Below are 17,179 nucleotides of genomic sequence, written 5' to 3' on the forward strand. Positions count from 1 at the left end.
TCAGATCCTTGTTACCATCATAACTACAATCAATTAATCATGCTGCGTGTGGGTGGCAAATTGTACAACGAAACCAGCCACAACAATTCAAATACCCATTGACCTGGTTTGCTCCTTTGCTACCCTCTCAATATAGAAAATAAATATAATAATTTTTTAATCATTCTTGAGATCAAGGTCTCACTGACAAGGGCGGCATTTATTGCCCAATCCCTAGTTGCCTTTGAGAAGGTGGTGATGGGACTTTTTGAACCGCTGTGTGGTGAAAGTGCTCTCACAAAGCTGCTAGGTAGGAAGTTCCAGGATTTTGACCCAAGTCAGGAGGGTGTGTGACTTGGAGGGGTACTTGGAGATGAAGGTGTTCCCATGCGCCTGCTGCCTTTATCCTACTAGGTGTTGGAAGTCACGGTTTGGGAGGTGCTGTCAAAGAAGCCTTGGTGAGTTGCTGCAGTGCATCCTGTAAACGTTTCACACTGCAGCCACAGTGCGCCGGTGGTGGAGGGAGTGAATGTTTAGGCTTGTGGATTTTGTACCATTGAACTTACAATTGTTTTTTCTAACTCCTGTGATACTTTTTTTTAATTAATAATTATTGTGCAGATACTTCAATGTGCCATTGCTGCTTTAGTGTTCACAATAGAACTAGGAACATAGGAACAGCAGTAGGCCATTTAGCCCCTCGTGCCTGTTCCGCCATTCAATTAAAACATGGCTGAGCTGCAATACGACCCCATGTAGCTGCCTTTGCTCCATATCCTTCGCTATCCTTACCGAACAGAAATCCAATGATACCAGTCTTGAAAATTTCAATTGACCCAGCACGGACAGCCTTTTTGGGGGAGAGAATTCCACATTTACACTACCCTTTGTCTGGATAATTGCTTTCTGATTTCAATCCTAATTGGCCTAGCTTTAATTTTAAGATTGTGCACCCTTGTTCTGGATTTCCACACCAGAGAAAAGGGTTTCTCCGCATTTACCTGCCGAATCCCTTTATCATTTTAAACATTGTGATTAGATCACCCCTCAACCTTCCAAACTCAAGAGAACACAAACTAAGTTCATGCAACCTGTCCTCATAATGTAATCCTTTAAGCCCTGGTATCATTCTGGTGAATCTATGCTGCACCCCCTCCAAGGCCAAATCATTCTTTCTTAAGATGCGGTGCCCAGAACTGAACACAATACTCCAGATGGCGTCTGACCAAAGCTCTGCAGAATCGAAGCATCACTTCCTCACTTTTGTATTCCAGCCCCCTTGAGATAAAGGCCAACATTCCATTAGTCTTTTTGATTACTTTTTGTACCTGCGTACTAGCTTTTTGTGATTTGTGTACACGGACGCCTTTGGTCCTTCAATGCTCCTAGTCTCTCACCATTAAGAAAATATTCCGACTTGTCATTCTCAGATCCAAAGTGGATGACCTCACACTTCCCCATGTTGAACTCCATCTGCCATAGTTTTGCCCACTCGGTCTGTCCGTATGCCTTTGTAGCTTCTTGCTCTGATCTATTCAACTTAGTATGCCTCCTAACTTAGTGTCAAACTTGGAGATACAACTCTCTATTCCTTCATCCAAGTCATTGATATACATGGTGAAAAGCTGAGGCCCTAGTATAGATCCTTGGGGAGCACCACTTGTTATATCCCACCAGCCAGAGAATATTCTCTTTATCCCTATTCTCTGTCAACTAATTACCATCCCATGTCACAAGGTTACCTCCAATTCCATGTTTTCATTTTTGCTAATAATCTCTTGTGTGGAACCTTAGTAAATGTTTTCTGAAATCCATATCGATAACGTTCATAGGCACTCCCCTATCCACCATGCTCGTGACCGCCTCAAAAAATTCAACTATATTTGTCGGACATGACTTACCCTTCACAAATCCGTGCTGACTTTCTTTCGTCAGCTCATAATTGTGCAAGTGCTCAGTCAACAAAGAAACCTGATTAAACAAAACATGTGCCACATATTTGTTGTCCCAAAAAGTTGGCTTTAGCTCCATCCAGGTCACTATAACCTGTGCAATTACACTAAATCTGTGTCAAGTCAATGGTCGTTTATGCCCAAATCATACTGTTCCAAAAATAATTTGGTATCCATAAGAAATCAATTATTTAACAAAAGTGTGTGGTCATGTGGTACTCAACTCACTGCTATATTATCACTGGATAGGATCCATCGAGTTCTATTCTGTAGTCAACATGAGGGGAATCATTTTCATGTTGATGGTATCCCTTGTGGGTGAGTTTATAAACATTTTTTGTGTTACACATATCCTCTGTACCTTTATCCTCATTTTAAAGGGTAGATTCCGAATATTCAATATTAAATTATGCTCATTCCTCTTCATTTGTTCCTCTAGGTAGTCAAAAGTTAAAGTATGGTAAGCGCCACTTTTCTTAGTTAAACAGAGGAATGTTTTGAACACAAGTTTCATTCAGTAGATTTTGCGACCAATATCTTACTGCTATTTTAACTTGCTTGCAGAACCCAGTTTCACCGAAGGCATGATACATGTTTACATGTACGAAGGTGTTATTCTGACTGGACTTCCAGAAAGTGGTTTCAACAGAGCTGGTGTGAGAATAAAGTGTGGACTGGAAATAGTTCCACTGGTGCACAAAACCTTCCTTCTTAAGGTGAGCAAATCTAGGAATATGTTAGCAACTGTCTTATCATTAAAAGAAATGTCTATGGACAATTCACAGATGGAAGGGGGGGGAAGGTATTAGGGTTTATTGGCCCAAGAAGATTGAAGAAAGGGAGAAGTTAACCCAACGGAGATCAGTCTTTTATGGACACACCGTTGGCTTGTTTAGCTATGGCACTGGTCCATATTCCTATTGCCAAACAAACAGGAATGTCTGAAGACAGTTACGGTGTTTTCCCCACATCCATAGCTCAGTGTACTCTACCTTTTCGAGAAGATTGCTGATAGGGTTAGATGAAAAGGGGTGGGAGGAGGCTCACGTGGAGCAGTCGGGCCGAATGGCCTATCTCTGTGCTGCAGACTCGATGTAACTCTGTGTGAGTCTGGGTGATGATTGAAGGTGTTCTGTATCGAGGCACGCTGGTGATCAGTGAAACTCATCAATTGTTGTTAACTACTTATAACTGTTACCTACTGAATAGTTAGTTGCGAAGCAAATACATATTGGCCCGGAAATTGAGCTGAGAGGTGAATGGATATCGGCTGCCAGTCATAAGTAACTAACTCATCCGCAAACTTTTCACGAGCTTCAGGGCTTTAATTGAGACCTGCAAGAAGTGCAGCGGTCCTTCCTGGGCTTCTCTGAGCTATGAGAGGGGGGGTGGGGGGTAAGGATCTCTCCATCCCCTCAAAACAATCAGCTTGATGCAGTCAGAACCAGGAAGTGAAAGCTTCCTTCACAAGCCACGCAGGCTAAGAACCAGGAAGTGTCAGGCAGATTAGTAAATTCTCCATAAAATTAGTTAGAGAAAGCAAAATAAAGAGAGAGTAAGATTAAAAGACAGAGGTAAAAGAGACAGGAATAATTAGTAGAGAAAAACAAATTTAAATTTAAAAACATTTTTTATTAAATGTCCAACAACAATTAATATCAGGAGGAATGAGACTCCATGTTTTTAAAAGTTAATTTTCAGTGTCAGAGAGATTGTTTGGCAGACATTAATACTAACCCCACTGTTAAATGTTAGTTCAGGCCTAAAAAACCCAGCGTACCTTTTTTATGGAGAGATTAGTTCGTTACCAGCTGGGCAGTGCAGCAAGTTCACGCTGGCCTATTCATTCAGCCGGGGAGATCTCTTTAATGCAAAGCTTTCAAACAAGCAGGGCAAAGGGTAGAGCAATTTCTGGATTTCTGTGTTTGACTGTGCATGCTCTTCCATTTGCCCTGAAATAACGATGAGCCCTGTTAGCCTCGCCGCTATTTCATGAGCAATTTCTGGGCCATTGTTTTCACTTTGTTTCATGTTTTCCTTCCAAAGGCCATAATTATTTAGGAACAGGAACATTTCTGTGTGCCCATTGAAAGTGCTATCCATGTGTACTTAGTGTCCTGCTATCCAGGCCTTGGTTATATCAACATGGTGTTGGTGCCATTTGTGATGCCACATGTCTGATGACCTCATCACTTGCCTGGTTCACTCACCCTAAGGTTGTGGCGACTACAATCATGATTGGAAAAGAAAACTGGTTTGCAGAAAATAATACAATGCACAGTCACGGGTGAATTACAAAAGCATATAGAGACTCTTGTTGCATTGGAGTTGTCTATGTGCGCATTGCTTCAATACTCGTGAATATGCTGGCACAATGTCATCCCGTGGATGAATATGAGCTTAAAATTTGCCCAAAATATCCACTGTTAACTCCCAACACAAGGAAATGCTATTTGATCCATGTGTGACACTATATGCTTTCCTGGCTGACTTCCCACCTTGCACCCTCCGTAAACTTGAGCTCATCCAAAACTCTGCTGCCCGTATCCTAACTCGCACCAAGCCCCTTTCACCCACCACCCCTGTGCTCGCTGACCTACATTGGCTCCCGGTCCCGCAACACCTCGATTTTAAAATTCTCATTCTTGTGTTCAAATTGCTCCCTGGCCTCGCCGCTCCCTATCTCGCTAACCTCCTCCAGCTCCACAACCTACCGAGATCTCTGCGCTCCTCCAATTCTGTCCTCTTGCACATCCCCAATTTTCTTCACTCCACCATTGGCGGCCGTGCCTTCAGCTGCCTAGGCCCTAAGCTCTGGAATTCCCTCCTTAAACCCCTCCGCCTCTCCACCTCTCTCTCCTCCTTTATGACACTCCTTCAAACCTATCTCTTTATCCAAGTTTTTGTTCACCTGTCCTAATATCTCCTTATGTGGCCCGGTGTCAAATTTTGTTTGATAATGCTCATGTAAAGCGCCTTGGGGCGTTTTACTACATTAAAGGCACTATATAAATGCAAGTTGTTGTTGTTGTTTGTACTGCAATGGTTGTGTTATTTTGTAATGCCTATAAAGTGTCAGAAGATTCAACATCCATGTTCTATCTGTCTGGAAGATGTCATTAATTAAAACCTTGTTTACTTACCTTATAAGAAATAATCTGGGACTTCATTAGAGGAGCTTGCTTGGGACTGGCTGGCTGGTGGCACTGGATTGGACACTGGCCTTTGGGATCTGGGTTCAAATCATGCTCAGACTGAAGGTTGAAAGTCACCTCTGATTGCAAGTGTAAGGGTCCTATGTGAAATGTTTTAGATAGTCTCAATCCAGTTTCTAGTGGGCTTTGTCCTACAGCACAAAACTGACCTTAGTGATAAACTTACTCAGAGAGGTGGCCCGAGGGTTGTTGTGGGAAATGAAAAAAGGAGTCACACTGGGGCAGTAGGATATCCTCTTCTGAGTTTGGGGATGAGATACGTTGTTGGGACAGAGTAGAAGGATCTTTACTTTGCATCTGGCTGTTCTCTACCTGACCTGGGAGTGCTTGATGTTGCTTACATGCAGTACCTGAAATGGGAAAAGTTCAATTTCCTTTCACTAACATGGATGACCATAAAACAAAAATTAAAAACGGAACTTGCTGAAAGAAAGTTGCTTTTGCTTTCAGATGTGAACAAGTGCCCAGACCAGATATTGCTGTATGGTACCTGAAGTGCCTTTAGTTCGCTTGGAAACACGTGTCCAAGTCACTGCGGCAAGAACAGACTCTATGGAGCTTAGATCCATGTCTTGCTTCATGAACCTCAGTTCAATGAATGTTGAAAAACAACAACAACTTGCATTTATATAGCATCTTTAATGTAGTAAAATGTCCCAAGGCAATTCACAGGAGCGTAATCAGACAAAATTTGACACCGAGCTACATAAGGAGATGTTAGGACAGCTTAGGACAAAGAGATAGGTTTTAAGGAGTGTCTTAAAGGAATAGAGAGAGGTAGAGAGGAGGAGAGGCTTAGGGAGGGTAAAAGGCTAGGATTCTAACGATTTGATAGGTTGAACTCAGACAACAGTTTAATGCACTGGTAAAAATGAAGTCCTGTTTGTTATTTTCTTCTGGTTTATCTTTTTGCTTATGTATAATTTTACTTCTTTTGATAAATTTGAATGAGTAGTTTATGCTGAGTGACACAACATTTTTCTGTCAGTTCATAGAGATCAGAAGTATACAATGGCGTCTCTTCACTACTTTTATTGGGGGCACGATCTGCAAATTTGCAGATGACATCAAGATCTGTGCGAGTTTCAGGACTGTAGACGATGCTCGACTGCTTCAGGGGAATCTTGTCGTGTTGGGGGATTGGTCGTGTGACTAACAAATGATGTTAAATTCGGAGAAGTGCAGTGTTATGCATGTGGGCAGGAAAAATGCTCAACATGCATCCAGCCTTCAGGGAAAAGCATTAAAGCAGGTGGAGAAAGAAATAGATCTGGGAGTTCTACTGCATAGATCTCTAAAGGTTCACGAGCAATGCCGTGAAGCGATAGCCAGAGTGAACAGGGCGTTGGGGTGCATTTATAGGACAATTAACTATAAGACAAAGCAAACTGTTTTCACCATGTACAAGACCGTGGTCAGGTCTCATCTGGAATACTGTGTCCAGCTTTGGTCTCTTCACCTGGTGGGTGATATTGAGGATTTGGAAAGGGTGCAGACGAGGACCATTAGACTAATTCCCAGCTTAAAGCATCTTAGTTATCAAGATAGGCTAAAAGAGCTGGGACTCTACACTTTAGAGAAACGTAGACTTAGGGGTGATCTGATTGAGGTTTATAAGATGATGAAAGGAATAGACTGTGTTCCAGTTGACAGTTTGTTCCAATTAAATAGGTTAGGGAGGACCAGGGGTCACAATTTTAAATTGTACAAGGCCAGATCTGGGTTCGATGTCAGGAGATGGTTCTTTCCCCAGAGAATAGTCGACCTCTGGAACAGTCTGCTGTCTCGTGCGGTGGACGCCGATTCGCTGAATTCCTTCAAGTGAGAGCTGGGGCGGAGATCACCTCTTACAAAAAGGTAGATACCCATAGAATTATCAGGGCCAGAGAGATCCCCTGGACTAGTTTCGATCACCAAAGGGGTCGGAGAGGAATTTCCCAGATTTCTTTCCCCCAAATTGGCTTGTTTTTTTAATCTGTTTTTTCACCTCTCCCAGGAGATCACGTGGTTTTGGGTGGTGTGGGGAGTGTATTATGATACACAAGGTACCATGATTGTGTGGGACAGGCTGGATGGACCAGAGGGTCTTTTCCTATCTGTCGTTGTTCATTTGTATGTTTCGTGTCCTGTGCATATGCTAATGATATATTGTTCATCCAGTAGCAGCCTATTCCATATATTTTATCTATACGGTCAAGTTTTGATTCATGGGTAGTGCAGGCTTGCCTGTGGAAGTTAACTTTTGTAGAGAGCGCAATTAAAAAGTATTGGGAAATGGCCGCAGTTGTAAAAGAAACATCTAAATTTTGAAATATATTGTGCATTCAGCTAACCTACTCCCCCATTTTGGAATTCCCTCCTTAAACCTATCCACACCTTCAAAGGCCTCCTTAAAAACCACCTCTGACCACACCTCTGATTATCTCCTCTACTTTCTGCTCAGAGCTCATTTCTCTCCACCCCACAATTTGTGAAGTGCCCTGGGGAGGTTTCACTACGTTAAAAGGTTCTGCATAAGTTCTTTCACTGACACCGAGACAACCTTGAGCCTGTCAGCACCGCACAGCTTTCAGCATCTGTGTTAACACACAATTTCTCAATTCGTCTCTCAGGTCACAGACTTTCAGATTCAAGAGTACAATGGCATTTGGCCGAGGGAACCCTTCATCTCAGCACGTAAGCTGACGCAGAAACTGGCTCCAGAGGTGATGAAGCCCGTGAAGTTTGAATACAGTAACGGCCGAGTCGGAAATATTTACGCCCCTGCAGACTTGCCTGGAGATATTTTGAACATCCACAGAGGCATCCTCAACATTTTTGGAATCAATATAAAAAAGTCGCAAAATTTCTACGAGTTGCAAGAGGTACCCTTTTTTTCCCCCTACATCAGCACCCTTGCCCGTTGCTATTTCACGTGTTACATTTTAAAAATTCGTTCATGGGATGTGGGCATTGCTGGCATGGCCAGCGTTTATTGCCCATCCCTAATTGCCCTTGAGAAGGTGGTGGTGAGCCGCTTTCTTGAACCGCTGCACTGCGTGTGGTGAAGGTTCTCCCACAGTGCTGTTAGGAAGGGAGTTCCAGGATCTTGACCCAGCGACGATGAAGGAACGGCGATGTATTTCCAAGTCGGGATGGTGTGTGACTTGGAGGGGAACATGCAGGTGGTGTTGTTCCCATGCGCCTGCTGCTCTTGTCCTTCTAGGTGGTAGCGGTCGCGGGTTTGGGAGGTGCTGTCGAAGAAGCCTTAGCGAGTTGCTGCAGTGCATCCTGTGGATGGTACACACTGCAGCCACGGTGTGCCGGTGGTGAAGGGAGTGAATGTTTAGGGTGCTGGATGGGGTGCCAATCAAGCGGGCTGCTTTGTCCTGGATGGTGTGGAGCTCTTGAGTGTTGTTGGAGCTGCACTCATCCAGGCAAATGGAAAGTATTCCATCACACCCCTGACTTGTGCCTTGTAGATGCTGGAAAGGCTTTGGGGAGTCAGGAGGTGAGTCACTCGCCGTGAAATCTCCAGCCTCTGACCTTCTCTTGTAGCCACAGTATTTATATGGCTGGTCCAGTTAAGTTTCTGGTCAAGTGTTACATAATAAACTACATTTGTTTCCTACCTACAGGCTGGAATTGAAGGTGTTTGCCTCACAAATTACATCATTCAGGAAAACAAGAAAGCCAACCGAGTTATTGTCACCAAGTCAAAAGACTTGAACTACTGTCAGGAGAAGGTCATGACCTACACTGGTATGGCCTACGCACACCTCTGCCCTATCAGTCAACAGGTAACCTCCTCATTAAGGGTTCTTTTTTCCCCCTGATAACGCCAAATGTCATCTACATAGCCCTTAATAAAATCAAGGGGGTAGAGTTTTGGCTTTGGGCGCAATCGGGAAGTTGTGCCCAAAATAGCAACATAAGAAAAGGGAGCAGGCCATTCAGCCACTTGAGCCTGTTCCGTCATTTGATGAGATCACGGCTGATCTGTATTCTAACTCCATCCACCCACCTTGGCTCCATATCCCTTAACACCCTTGGCTAGCGAAAATCCATCGATCTCAGATTTAAAATTATTAATTGAGCGAGCATCTACTGCTTTCTGTGGGAGATAGTTCCACACTTCTACCACCCTTTGCATGAAGAAGTGTTTCCTGACTTCTCTCCTAAATGGCCTGGCTCTGATTTTAAGGCTATGTCCCCTTGACCTAGATTCCCCCACCAGCGGAAAAAGTTTCTCTCTATCTACCCTATCAGTTCCCTTCAAAATCCTAAAAACCTCAATCAAATCACCCCTTAACCTTCTATATTCCAGAGACAACAAGCCTAGTTTATGTAATCTCACCTCGTAATCTAACCATTAGAGCCCTGGTAACATTCTGGTGAATCTGCACTATAATCCTTCCAAGGCCTGGAACAGTACACAGTACTCCAGATGTGGTTTAATCAGGGATTTGTATTGTTGTATCTAAACTTCCTCCCCTTTATATTCAAGCACTATAGTTATAAAGGCTAACGTTCCATTAGCCTTTTTGATTACTCTTTGTACCCGACTAGTACATTTTAGTGATTTGTGTATATGGGCCCCTAAATCTCTTTGGACCTCCACATCTCCTAGCTTTTCACCATTTAAAAAATATTCAGATCTATGCTTTTTTGGTCTAAAATGGATGACGTCACACTTGAAATCCATCTGCCACAATTTTATACACTCACTTAATCTATCAATATCTCTTTGTAATTTTATGTTCCCGTCTACACTACTTACTATGCCACCAATCTTTGTGTCATCGGCAAACTTGGATATATGGCTCTCTATTGTGTTATCCAAGTCATTAATAAATATAATGAATAGTTGAGGCCCCAGCACAGATCCTTGTGGGACACCAGTAGTCACTTCCTTCCAATTCGAGTACATTCCCATTATCCCTAATCTCTGTCTTTCACCTGATTTAAAATCACTGAAAAAGACTTGAAAAAACTACACTGAACCACTTAATGGTTTCATTGGTGTACACTAGTCAGTTTCTTAGTAAATTAAATATTTTTTGATATGAAAAACCTTTTAAAACCTGCCGACCGGTGCCTGTGTGCCTAAGAGAATGAGCCCAATTTGAAGACCCTTCCCGAACCAGCGCAATCAACGGAAACTCGCGATTTCCACCTGGGGGGGTAGTCAGTTTTGTGGGCGGGGCCTGATCCGGGCGAATTGAATCTTGAACCAGCGTAAAAGATCGCGGAAAACATGAGCCTAAGTGGATTTGGGCGTAACTCACTTACGTTTAAAATTCCCCCGATCTTTTGCGCTGTTTCGGCCGATTCCACCCGGATTGGGCTGATATTACTGGCGTAAACAAGTCGAAACTCGACCCCTAAGATCATTATACATTCTGATCCATTTTCCTAGTGAAAACTCCACTGTCTGTCCTCTAAGGTGGGTTGGGGAGAGCGGGCAGAGGTCTGACCTGGGTTTGTAACCTATCACTAGAATGACACAGAATGGTAATCGTGGTGCTGTTTTCCTATTTTCAGAGTGGCAGGAATATACGTGTGACCTCTACTTACACCTATGTCCTAAAACCTACAGCAGTTGGTGCAATTCTTCAGAGAGCCACCGTCCAAGAAGTGCATCAATTTACACCATTCCATGAACTTGACGGAGCTGCTATGATGGAGGCAAGGTTAGTCTTCGGGCATTATCCCGTTGTACCATTAATTTACGTTACTGCGCTCAACTTTTTAATTTCTCATGATCTCTATAACTAAGTATGCTTCCTTGTGTTTTGAGATTAAGTCTGATTCTAATTTGTGCCCGAAACTTGGAATGGTTTGCTGCTAAACAAAAGTGTATTCGTTTACTCCACTTCCAGAAATCTAATCCTGATTTTTCCCTGCATAATGTTTGAATTTCTCCTACTGCCACATTACCTGTAGCTTTTCTTGCATACCATTCGATTTACAGACAAAACCTCGTTCTGGTTAATATCAAGGCTGCAGTAATACATCTGTTGCAAGTTCAGTTTGTGGAACGAGGAACCGTGAAATATCACTCTGAAGAGGATGTACTTCGGAAACCAATAGAGTTAATGAAACACCAAAACGTGGAAAAGACGGTAAATATCACCAAAATACTATTTGCGTTTTAGTCCCTCTGACACAGCTATAAAGGACCTGAATTACACATGACTGCTGACACATGATGCATGGAAGACTGAACAGGCTATGGCTCTTTTCTCTGAGGGGTGATCTAATAGAGGTGTTTAAGGTTATGAAAGGGTTTGATAGGGTAGACGTAGAGAAGATGTTCCCACTTGTGGGGGAGATTCAAAGTAGAGGCCATAAATATAAGATAGTCGCTAATAAATCCAATGGGGAATTCAGGAGAAACTTCTTTACCCAGAGAGTGTTAGAATGTGGAACTCGCTACCACAAGGAGCAGTTGAGGCAAATAGCATAGATGCGTTTAAGGGGAAGCTAAATAAACACATGAGGGAGAAAGGAATAGAAGGGTGTGCTGATAGGGGTAGATGAAGTAGGGAGGCAGGAGGCTTGTGTGGAGCATAAAGACCGGCATAGACCAGTTGGGCGGAATGGCCTGTTTCTGTGCTATGTAATTCTGTGTAACTTCTCTATTTTTGTAGATAATTGAAACCCTGAAACACTTGGCACTGCACAACCTGGACAAAGTCCATTCCAACACCCCAGCTAAATTTCTGCAGCTTGTACACCTTCTTCGTTCAGCACCAAATGAAACCATTGCCAACGTGTGGGCAAATTACAACAGAAACCAGTTCAGGTAAATGACTCGCTGCACTGTTGGCAACTTACCAGTTTAAGCAGAAAACTGAGCATTTATTGAGCGGCTCATGTAGATAAATGTTCCTATACTGAAGGGCCCAATAGGATTGCCGATCCCACCACTGTACAATGACTGAGTTCTAACACTGCCTTTCGCCGCCAATTGCCATCCATTTGTGGAGTATGATGAGTTTCAGCAGTTGTTAGCTGAGCCAATTCATTGCGCTAATGTTTTGATAGCTACTAACTTGAGGGGACAAGACTATCCAGGTCTTTAGATAGTGAGAAGCATAGGTCCAGCAAATAAGATGCACAGAACTCGAGGACAAGCAAGCCTCAAACAATGTTAGACATTTCATTGTTATTTCCTTTTTATTTTTGGTGCCCATTTTCTCCCCTTCTCATCGCCCCCTTGGATGCATTGATTTCTTCCTTGGGTCCCATAGGGGCCAGTCAACTTCCAATATCTTGCCCAAGTGGCCATTATTCATGTATGGGCATTGACAATGGTGGGAGGGGAGAATCACAGTTCAAGCCTGATCCTGTTGGCACCCAACATCTACCTACACACACTTACTCCAAGGGGCTTGCTGATCAGAAATTGGGAGCAGGAACCCGAGCATTCGATTCCCCACCCCGACCCTGCCTATTTGTTTTGCCTTCACTAACCCAGGAGGCACTGAGGCTAACTCCAGCACTCCTGCTATCATCAGGTGTCAGCCGTGGCTCGGTGGGTGGCAATCTTGTCTCTGACTTAGAAGGTTATGGGTTTACGTCTCACTCCAGATGTTTGAGCACATAATCCAGACTGGGAGTGCTGCACTTTTGGATGAGATGTTAAACCAAGGCCCCATCTGCCCTCTAAGGTGGATATAAGAGATTCCATGGCAATATTTCGAAGAAGAGCAGGGGAGTTCTTCCTGGTGTCCTGACCAGTATTTATCCCTCAACCAACAGATTATCTGGCCATTATTACATTACTGCTTGTGGTGTGCAAGTTGGCTGCCATGTTTCCTACATTACAACAGTGACTACACTTCAAAAGTACTTCATTGGCTGTAAAGTGCTTTGAGACGTCCTGCAGTTATGCAAGGCTCTATATAAATACAAGTCTTTCTTTCTGCTTATGGCTAGAATTAGCTAACTCAATGCAGACTACAGATAAAAAAAGTTACCTACCTTGTTTGTACAGCTCAGATACTGGGTAAACTCACTAAGGCACTGGGCAAGTGTTTTTCCTTTTGATATGAAGTATCCGATTGGAGTAGATTGTGCACTTAGCTTGAAATCCAAGAAGTGTAGTTGAGAATCAACTGATGATGTCATTGGTAAAACCGTGGTAGAACGATCAAATCAACTCGTTGGTAAAACTGAGCGTGTCATTTAGGATTTATTGAAACTTTGGAATATTGCAGCATTGTCACACTTATGAGCTCTGCGGTTTCAAGCATAAATTTAAACATTGGAAAAAATCTGCATGTCTAAATTCGTCCCCATGTTTTTCCAAACGTTAAAAAACTTCTGAAAATCAAGTGGATTCACAGCGTTGGCAATGTTGATATAAAAAGGGGGCCACGCCTTGCAAAGTTCCTTGAAAAGTCCCCGACTCGATGAGTTGAAGCAATTAAATCAAACATCCAGGAATTAGAAAATATTACAAAAAGGATATAGAGGCACTGGAGAAGGAGCAAAAAGGTTCACAAGGATGAGACCAGAATTGAGAGGTTATAACTATCAGAAAAAAATTAAACAGGCTGGGGCTCTTTTCTCTAGAAAAGAGAAGGCTGAGGGGTGACCTGATAGAGGTCTTTAAAATCGTGAAGGGGTTTGATAGGGTAGACGTAGAGAAGATGCCTCCACTTGTGGGGGAGACCAGATTCAGGGGCCATAAATATAACATCCAACTAATTAATCCAATAAGGAATTCAGGAGAAACGTCTTTACCCAGAGAATAGTTGAGGCAAATAGCAAAGATGCATTTAAGGGGAAGCTAGATAAATACATGAGGGAGAAAGGAATAGAAGGGTATGCTGATAGGGTTAGAAAGAAAGATTTGCATTTATATAGCGCCTTTCATAACCTCAAGACCTCCCAAAGCACTTTACAGCCAATGAAGTACTTTTGAAGTGTATTCACTGTTGTAATGTAGGAAACACAGCAGCCAATTTGCACACAACAAGATCCCACAAACAGCAAAGTGATAATGATCAGATAATCTGTTTTTTTTTCAGTGGTGTTGGTTGAGGGATAAATGTTGGCCAGGACACCAGGGAGAATTCCACTGCTCTTCTTCGAAATAGTGCCAGAGGGATCTTTTAAGTCCAGCAGGGATGGCAGACAGGGGCCTCGGTTTTAACATCTCATCCAAAAGACAGCACCTCCGACAGTGCAGCACTCCCTCAGTACTGCACTGGAGTATCGGGCTGGATTTTGTGCTCAAGTCCCTGGAGTGGGACTTGATCCCACTACCTTCTGACTCATAAGGTGAGAGTGCTACCCTCTGAGTCACAGCTGATACTGTAGATGTTAGATGAAGAAAGGTGGGAGAAGGCATGGGTGGAGCATAAACACCAGTATTGACCAGTTGGGCCAAATGGCCTGTTTCTGTGCTGTAAATTCTAAGTAATTAAAACTCACAGTAAGAACATTATCCCAAATTTACCTACATAAGAACATAAGAAATAGGAGCAGGAGCAGGCCAATCGGCCCCTCGAGCCTGCTCCGCCATTCAATAAGATCATGGCCGACCAGTCTCACGCGAAGAGCCCACAATGGTAGTTATTGTGGGAAATGGAAGTATCAGATCAGTGGTGCAGTGATAGCTAAGAGGAGATTTAATGGAGGTTTTTAACATTTTGAATGGTTTTGATGGAATGAATAAGTAAAGACCAAGTCCTCTGGTTGGGGAGTCAGTGACGAAGGATCACCTATTTAAGATTGTCACTAAGAGAGTGAGGAGAAAGGTTAGGAGAAATCTCTTTCCCCGGAGGGTGGTTGGAGCATGCGATGTTTTACCACAGGAAGTGTTTGAGGAACAGACCATTGTATCTTTAGAGGGGAAATTAGATAAATACTTGAAGCACAGGGTGATAGAGGTCAATGGGGAGAGAGTGGATTACTTTTGACTTGCTTGAGCAAAGAGCTGACACAGGCACGATGGGGACAATAGTCTCATTTTGTGCTGTAAACTTCTGTGGTTCTACCAGTGTGGTGCGGTCTTTGTTTCCACAGATAGAATTGAAGTATGTTGCACCAGTCCAGAGGGAGCTTTACTGAATTGAATTTAGAAAGTAGCTTAAGAAGGAAAACTATTTCTTCAGCATGGCCATCCCTCACCTTGATCACTTCAAAGTTTTACAACAACTTAAAAGTGGCCTATTTGCCCACACAGACAGTTGAAGAAATGACTGCTGATATAGGAACACATGAACAGGAGGAGGCTATTCAGCCCCTCGAACCTGTTCCGCCATTCAATTAAGATCATGGCTGATCTGTACGTGAACGTGACAGGAGGAAACAAAACCAAATATATTACTGATAAAGCAAGAAAATGTACTCATTTTGTTTCATGACACTAGGCGCTGGATCATGTTTGCACTTCCTGCTGTTGGAACAACTGGTGCACTGAGATTTCTCAAGACCAAAATTCAGCAGATTGAAGTCACGAAGGCTGAAGCAGCTCAGGCTTTAGTAGTCGCAATGCATCAAGTCACAGCCGACCTTCAAAGCCTATCGGTGGTCAGAGTGAGTATGAACCTATTTTACTTATAGAATCACAGAATGATACAGTACAGAAGGAGGCCATTTGGCCCATCGTGCCTGTGCCGGCTCTTTGAAAGAGCTATCCAATTAGTCCCATTCCCCTGCTCTTTCCCCATAGCTCTGCAAATTTTCCCCCTTCAAGTATTTATCCAATTCCCTTTTGAAAGTTACTATTGAATCTGCGTCCACCACCCTTTCAGGCAGTGCATTCCAGATCATCACAACTCGCTGCGTAAGAAAAATTCTCCTCGTCTCCCCTCTGGTTCATTTGCCAATTGCCTTAAATCTGTGTCCTCTGGTTACTGACACTTCTGCCACTGGAAACAATTTCTCCATATTTAGTCTATCAAAACCCTTCATGATATTAAATCTCCCCTTAACCTTCTTTGCTCTAAGGAGAACAAGCCCACCTACTCCAGTCTCTCCACGTAACTGAATTCCCACATACCATATATGTGTCTTTCAGAAAACGGGCAAAAAGACTTTTTTGATGCTCACCCTGGCCCTAAAAAGTAACGGCTAACTTGATTTTTTTTCTTTGCAGGAGCTATTCGTTATTGCTCACCTACAACAGTCCTCCATTCTTCGCCAGATTGTTTACCTTGGATACGGCTCTATGGTTTTCAGATACTGTGCAGGGCAGTCGTCTTGCCCCAATGATATACTTAAGGTGAGCTGCTGTGACTTGTTGATCGCCCAACTGCTGCACTGTGTTTACCTGACTTCCACGTATCTCTTACCGAGGCTCTCTTCCTCCAGCCGCTCCATGACATGCTCGTTGAGGCTATTGCTCAGGCCAACGAGGAAGACATCGTTCTCAGCCTTAAAGCAATCGGTAATGCTGGGCAGCGAGAGAGCATCAAGCGGATTATAAAACTGTTACCTGGATTTGGGACAGCGGCTGAGCGTCTTTCACTGAAAATCCAAGTTGATGCTCTAATGGCGCTGCGTAACATTATAAGGAAAGACCCAGGAAAGGTAAAGAAAAAAGTTAAGCTCTTCTGCACAAATTAAGAACTAACAATAATGGAGTTTGTGGTGTTCACCTGTTATTTTTTAAAATTTTCTCAGCGCTGATGAGTCCATTGTGTTTTGCCAACTTGGCCATTTCAAGTTCAGACCTGCGACATTTGCAAATTGCCTTTTTTTCTCTTTCTCCATTTTCTCACCTATTTTGTCTTTGTTTGTCTTTCCATCTTCCACTATTTGCATTCCATTGTCCTTTTTACATCTAAGAACATTAGGAACAGGAGGAGGCCATTCAGCCACTCAAACCTGTTCCGGCGTTCAATTAAACCATGGCTGATCTGTACCTCAGCTCCATTTTCCCACCTTTATATTTTCTAACCTTACGAAAATGCCTGTTTATCTTTTACTCTTCAGTTCTGATGAAAGGTACAAACCCAACTAGTCATAACCTGTTTTTTCTCTGGTTGGCTCGCTCTGCATTTTCCAGCATTTTGTGTTTTATTTCAGATTTCC

The 17,179-nt window shown here is 43.1% G+C and overlaps 1 protein-coding gene across 1 annotated transcript in view; it reads left to right on the plus strand.

The window, feature by feature from the left end:
- Window positions 1-2,209: 2,209 nt before the first annotated feature.
- The window catches only part of LOC137325595 (vitellogenin-like), a 53,576-nt gene continuing 38,606 nt past the window's right edge, over window positions 2,210-17,179 (plus strand). Inside the window, exons 1-11 of the mRNA XM_067990861.1 lie at window positions 2,210-2,249; window positions 2,371-2,391; window positions 2,496-2,647; window positions 7,759-8,010; window positions 8,764-8,925; window positions 10,670-10,818; window positions 11,100-11,250; window positions 11,779-11,933; window positions 15,514-15,679; window positions 16,242-16,367; window positions 16,457-16,675. Of these exons, the coding sequence (XP_067846962.1) occupies window positions 2,210-2,249; window positions 2,371-2,391; window positions 2,496-2,647; window positions 7,759-8,010; window positions 8,764-8,925; window positions 10,670-10,818; window positions 11,100-11,250; window positions 11,779-11,933; window positions 15,514-15,679; window positions 16,242-16,367; window positions 16,457-16,675 (1,593 nt within the window). The remainder of the gene's footprint in view (window positions 2,250-2,370; window positions 2,392-2,495; window positions 2,648-7,758; window positions 8,011-8,763; window positions 8,926-10,669; window positions 10,819-11,099; window positions 11,251-11,778; window positions 11,934-15,513; window positions 15,680-16,241; window positions 16,368-16,456; window positions 16,676-17,179) is intronic.

This window comes from Heptranchias perlo, chromosome 9 (assembly GCF_035084215.1).
Source record: "Heptranchias perlo isolate sHepPer1 chromosome 9, sHepPer1.hap1, whole genome shotgun sequence".
Lineage (NCBI taxonomy): Eukaryota > Metazoa > Chordata > Chondrichthyes > Hexanchiformes > Hexanchidae > Heptranchias > Heptranchias perlo.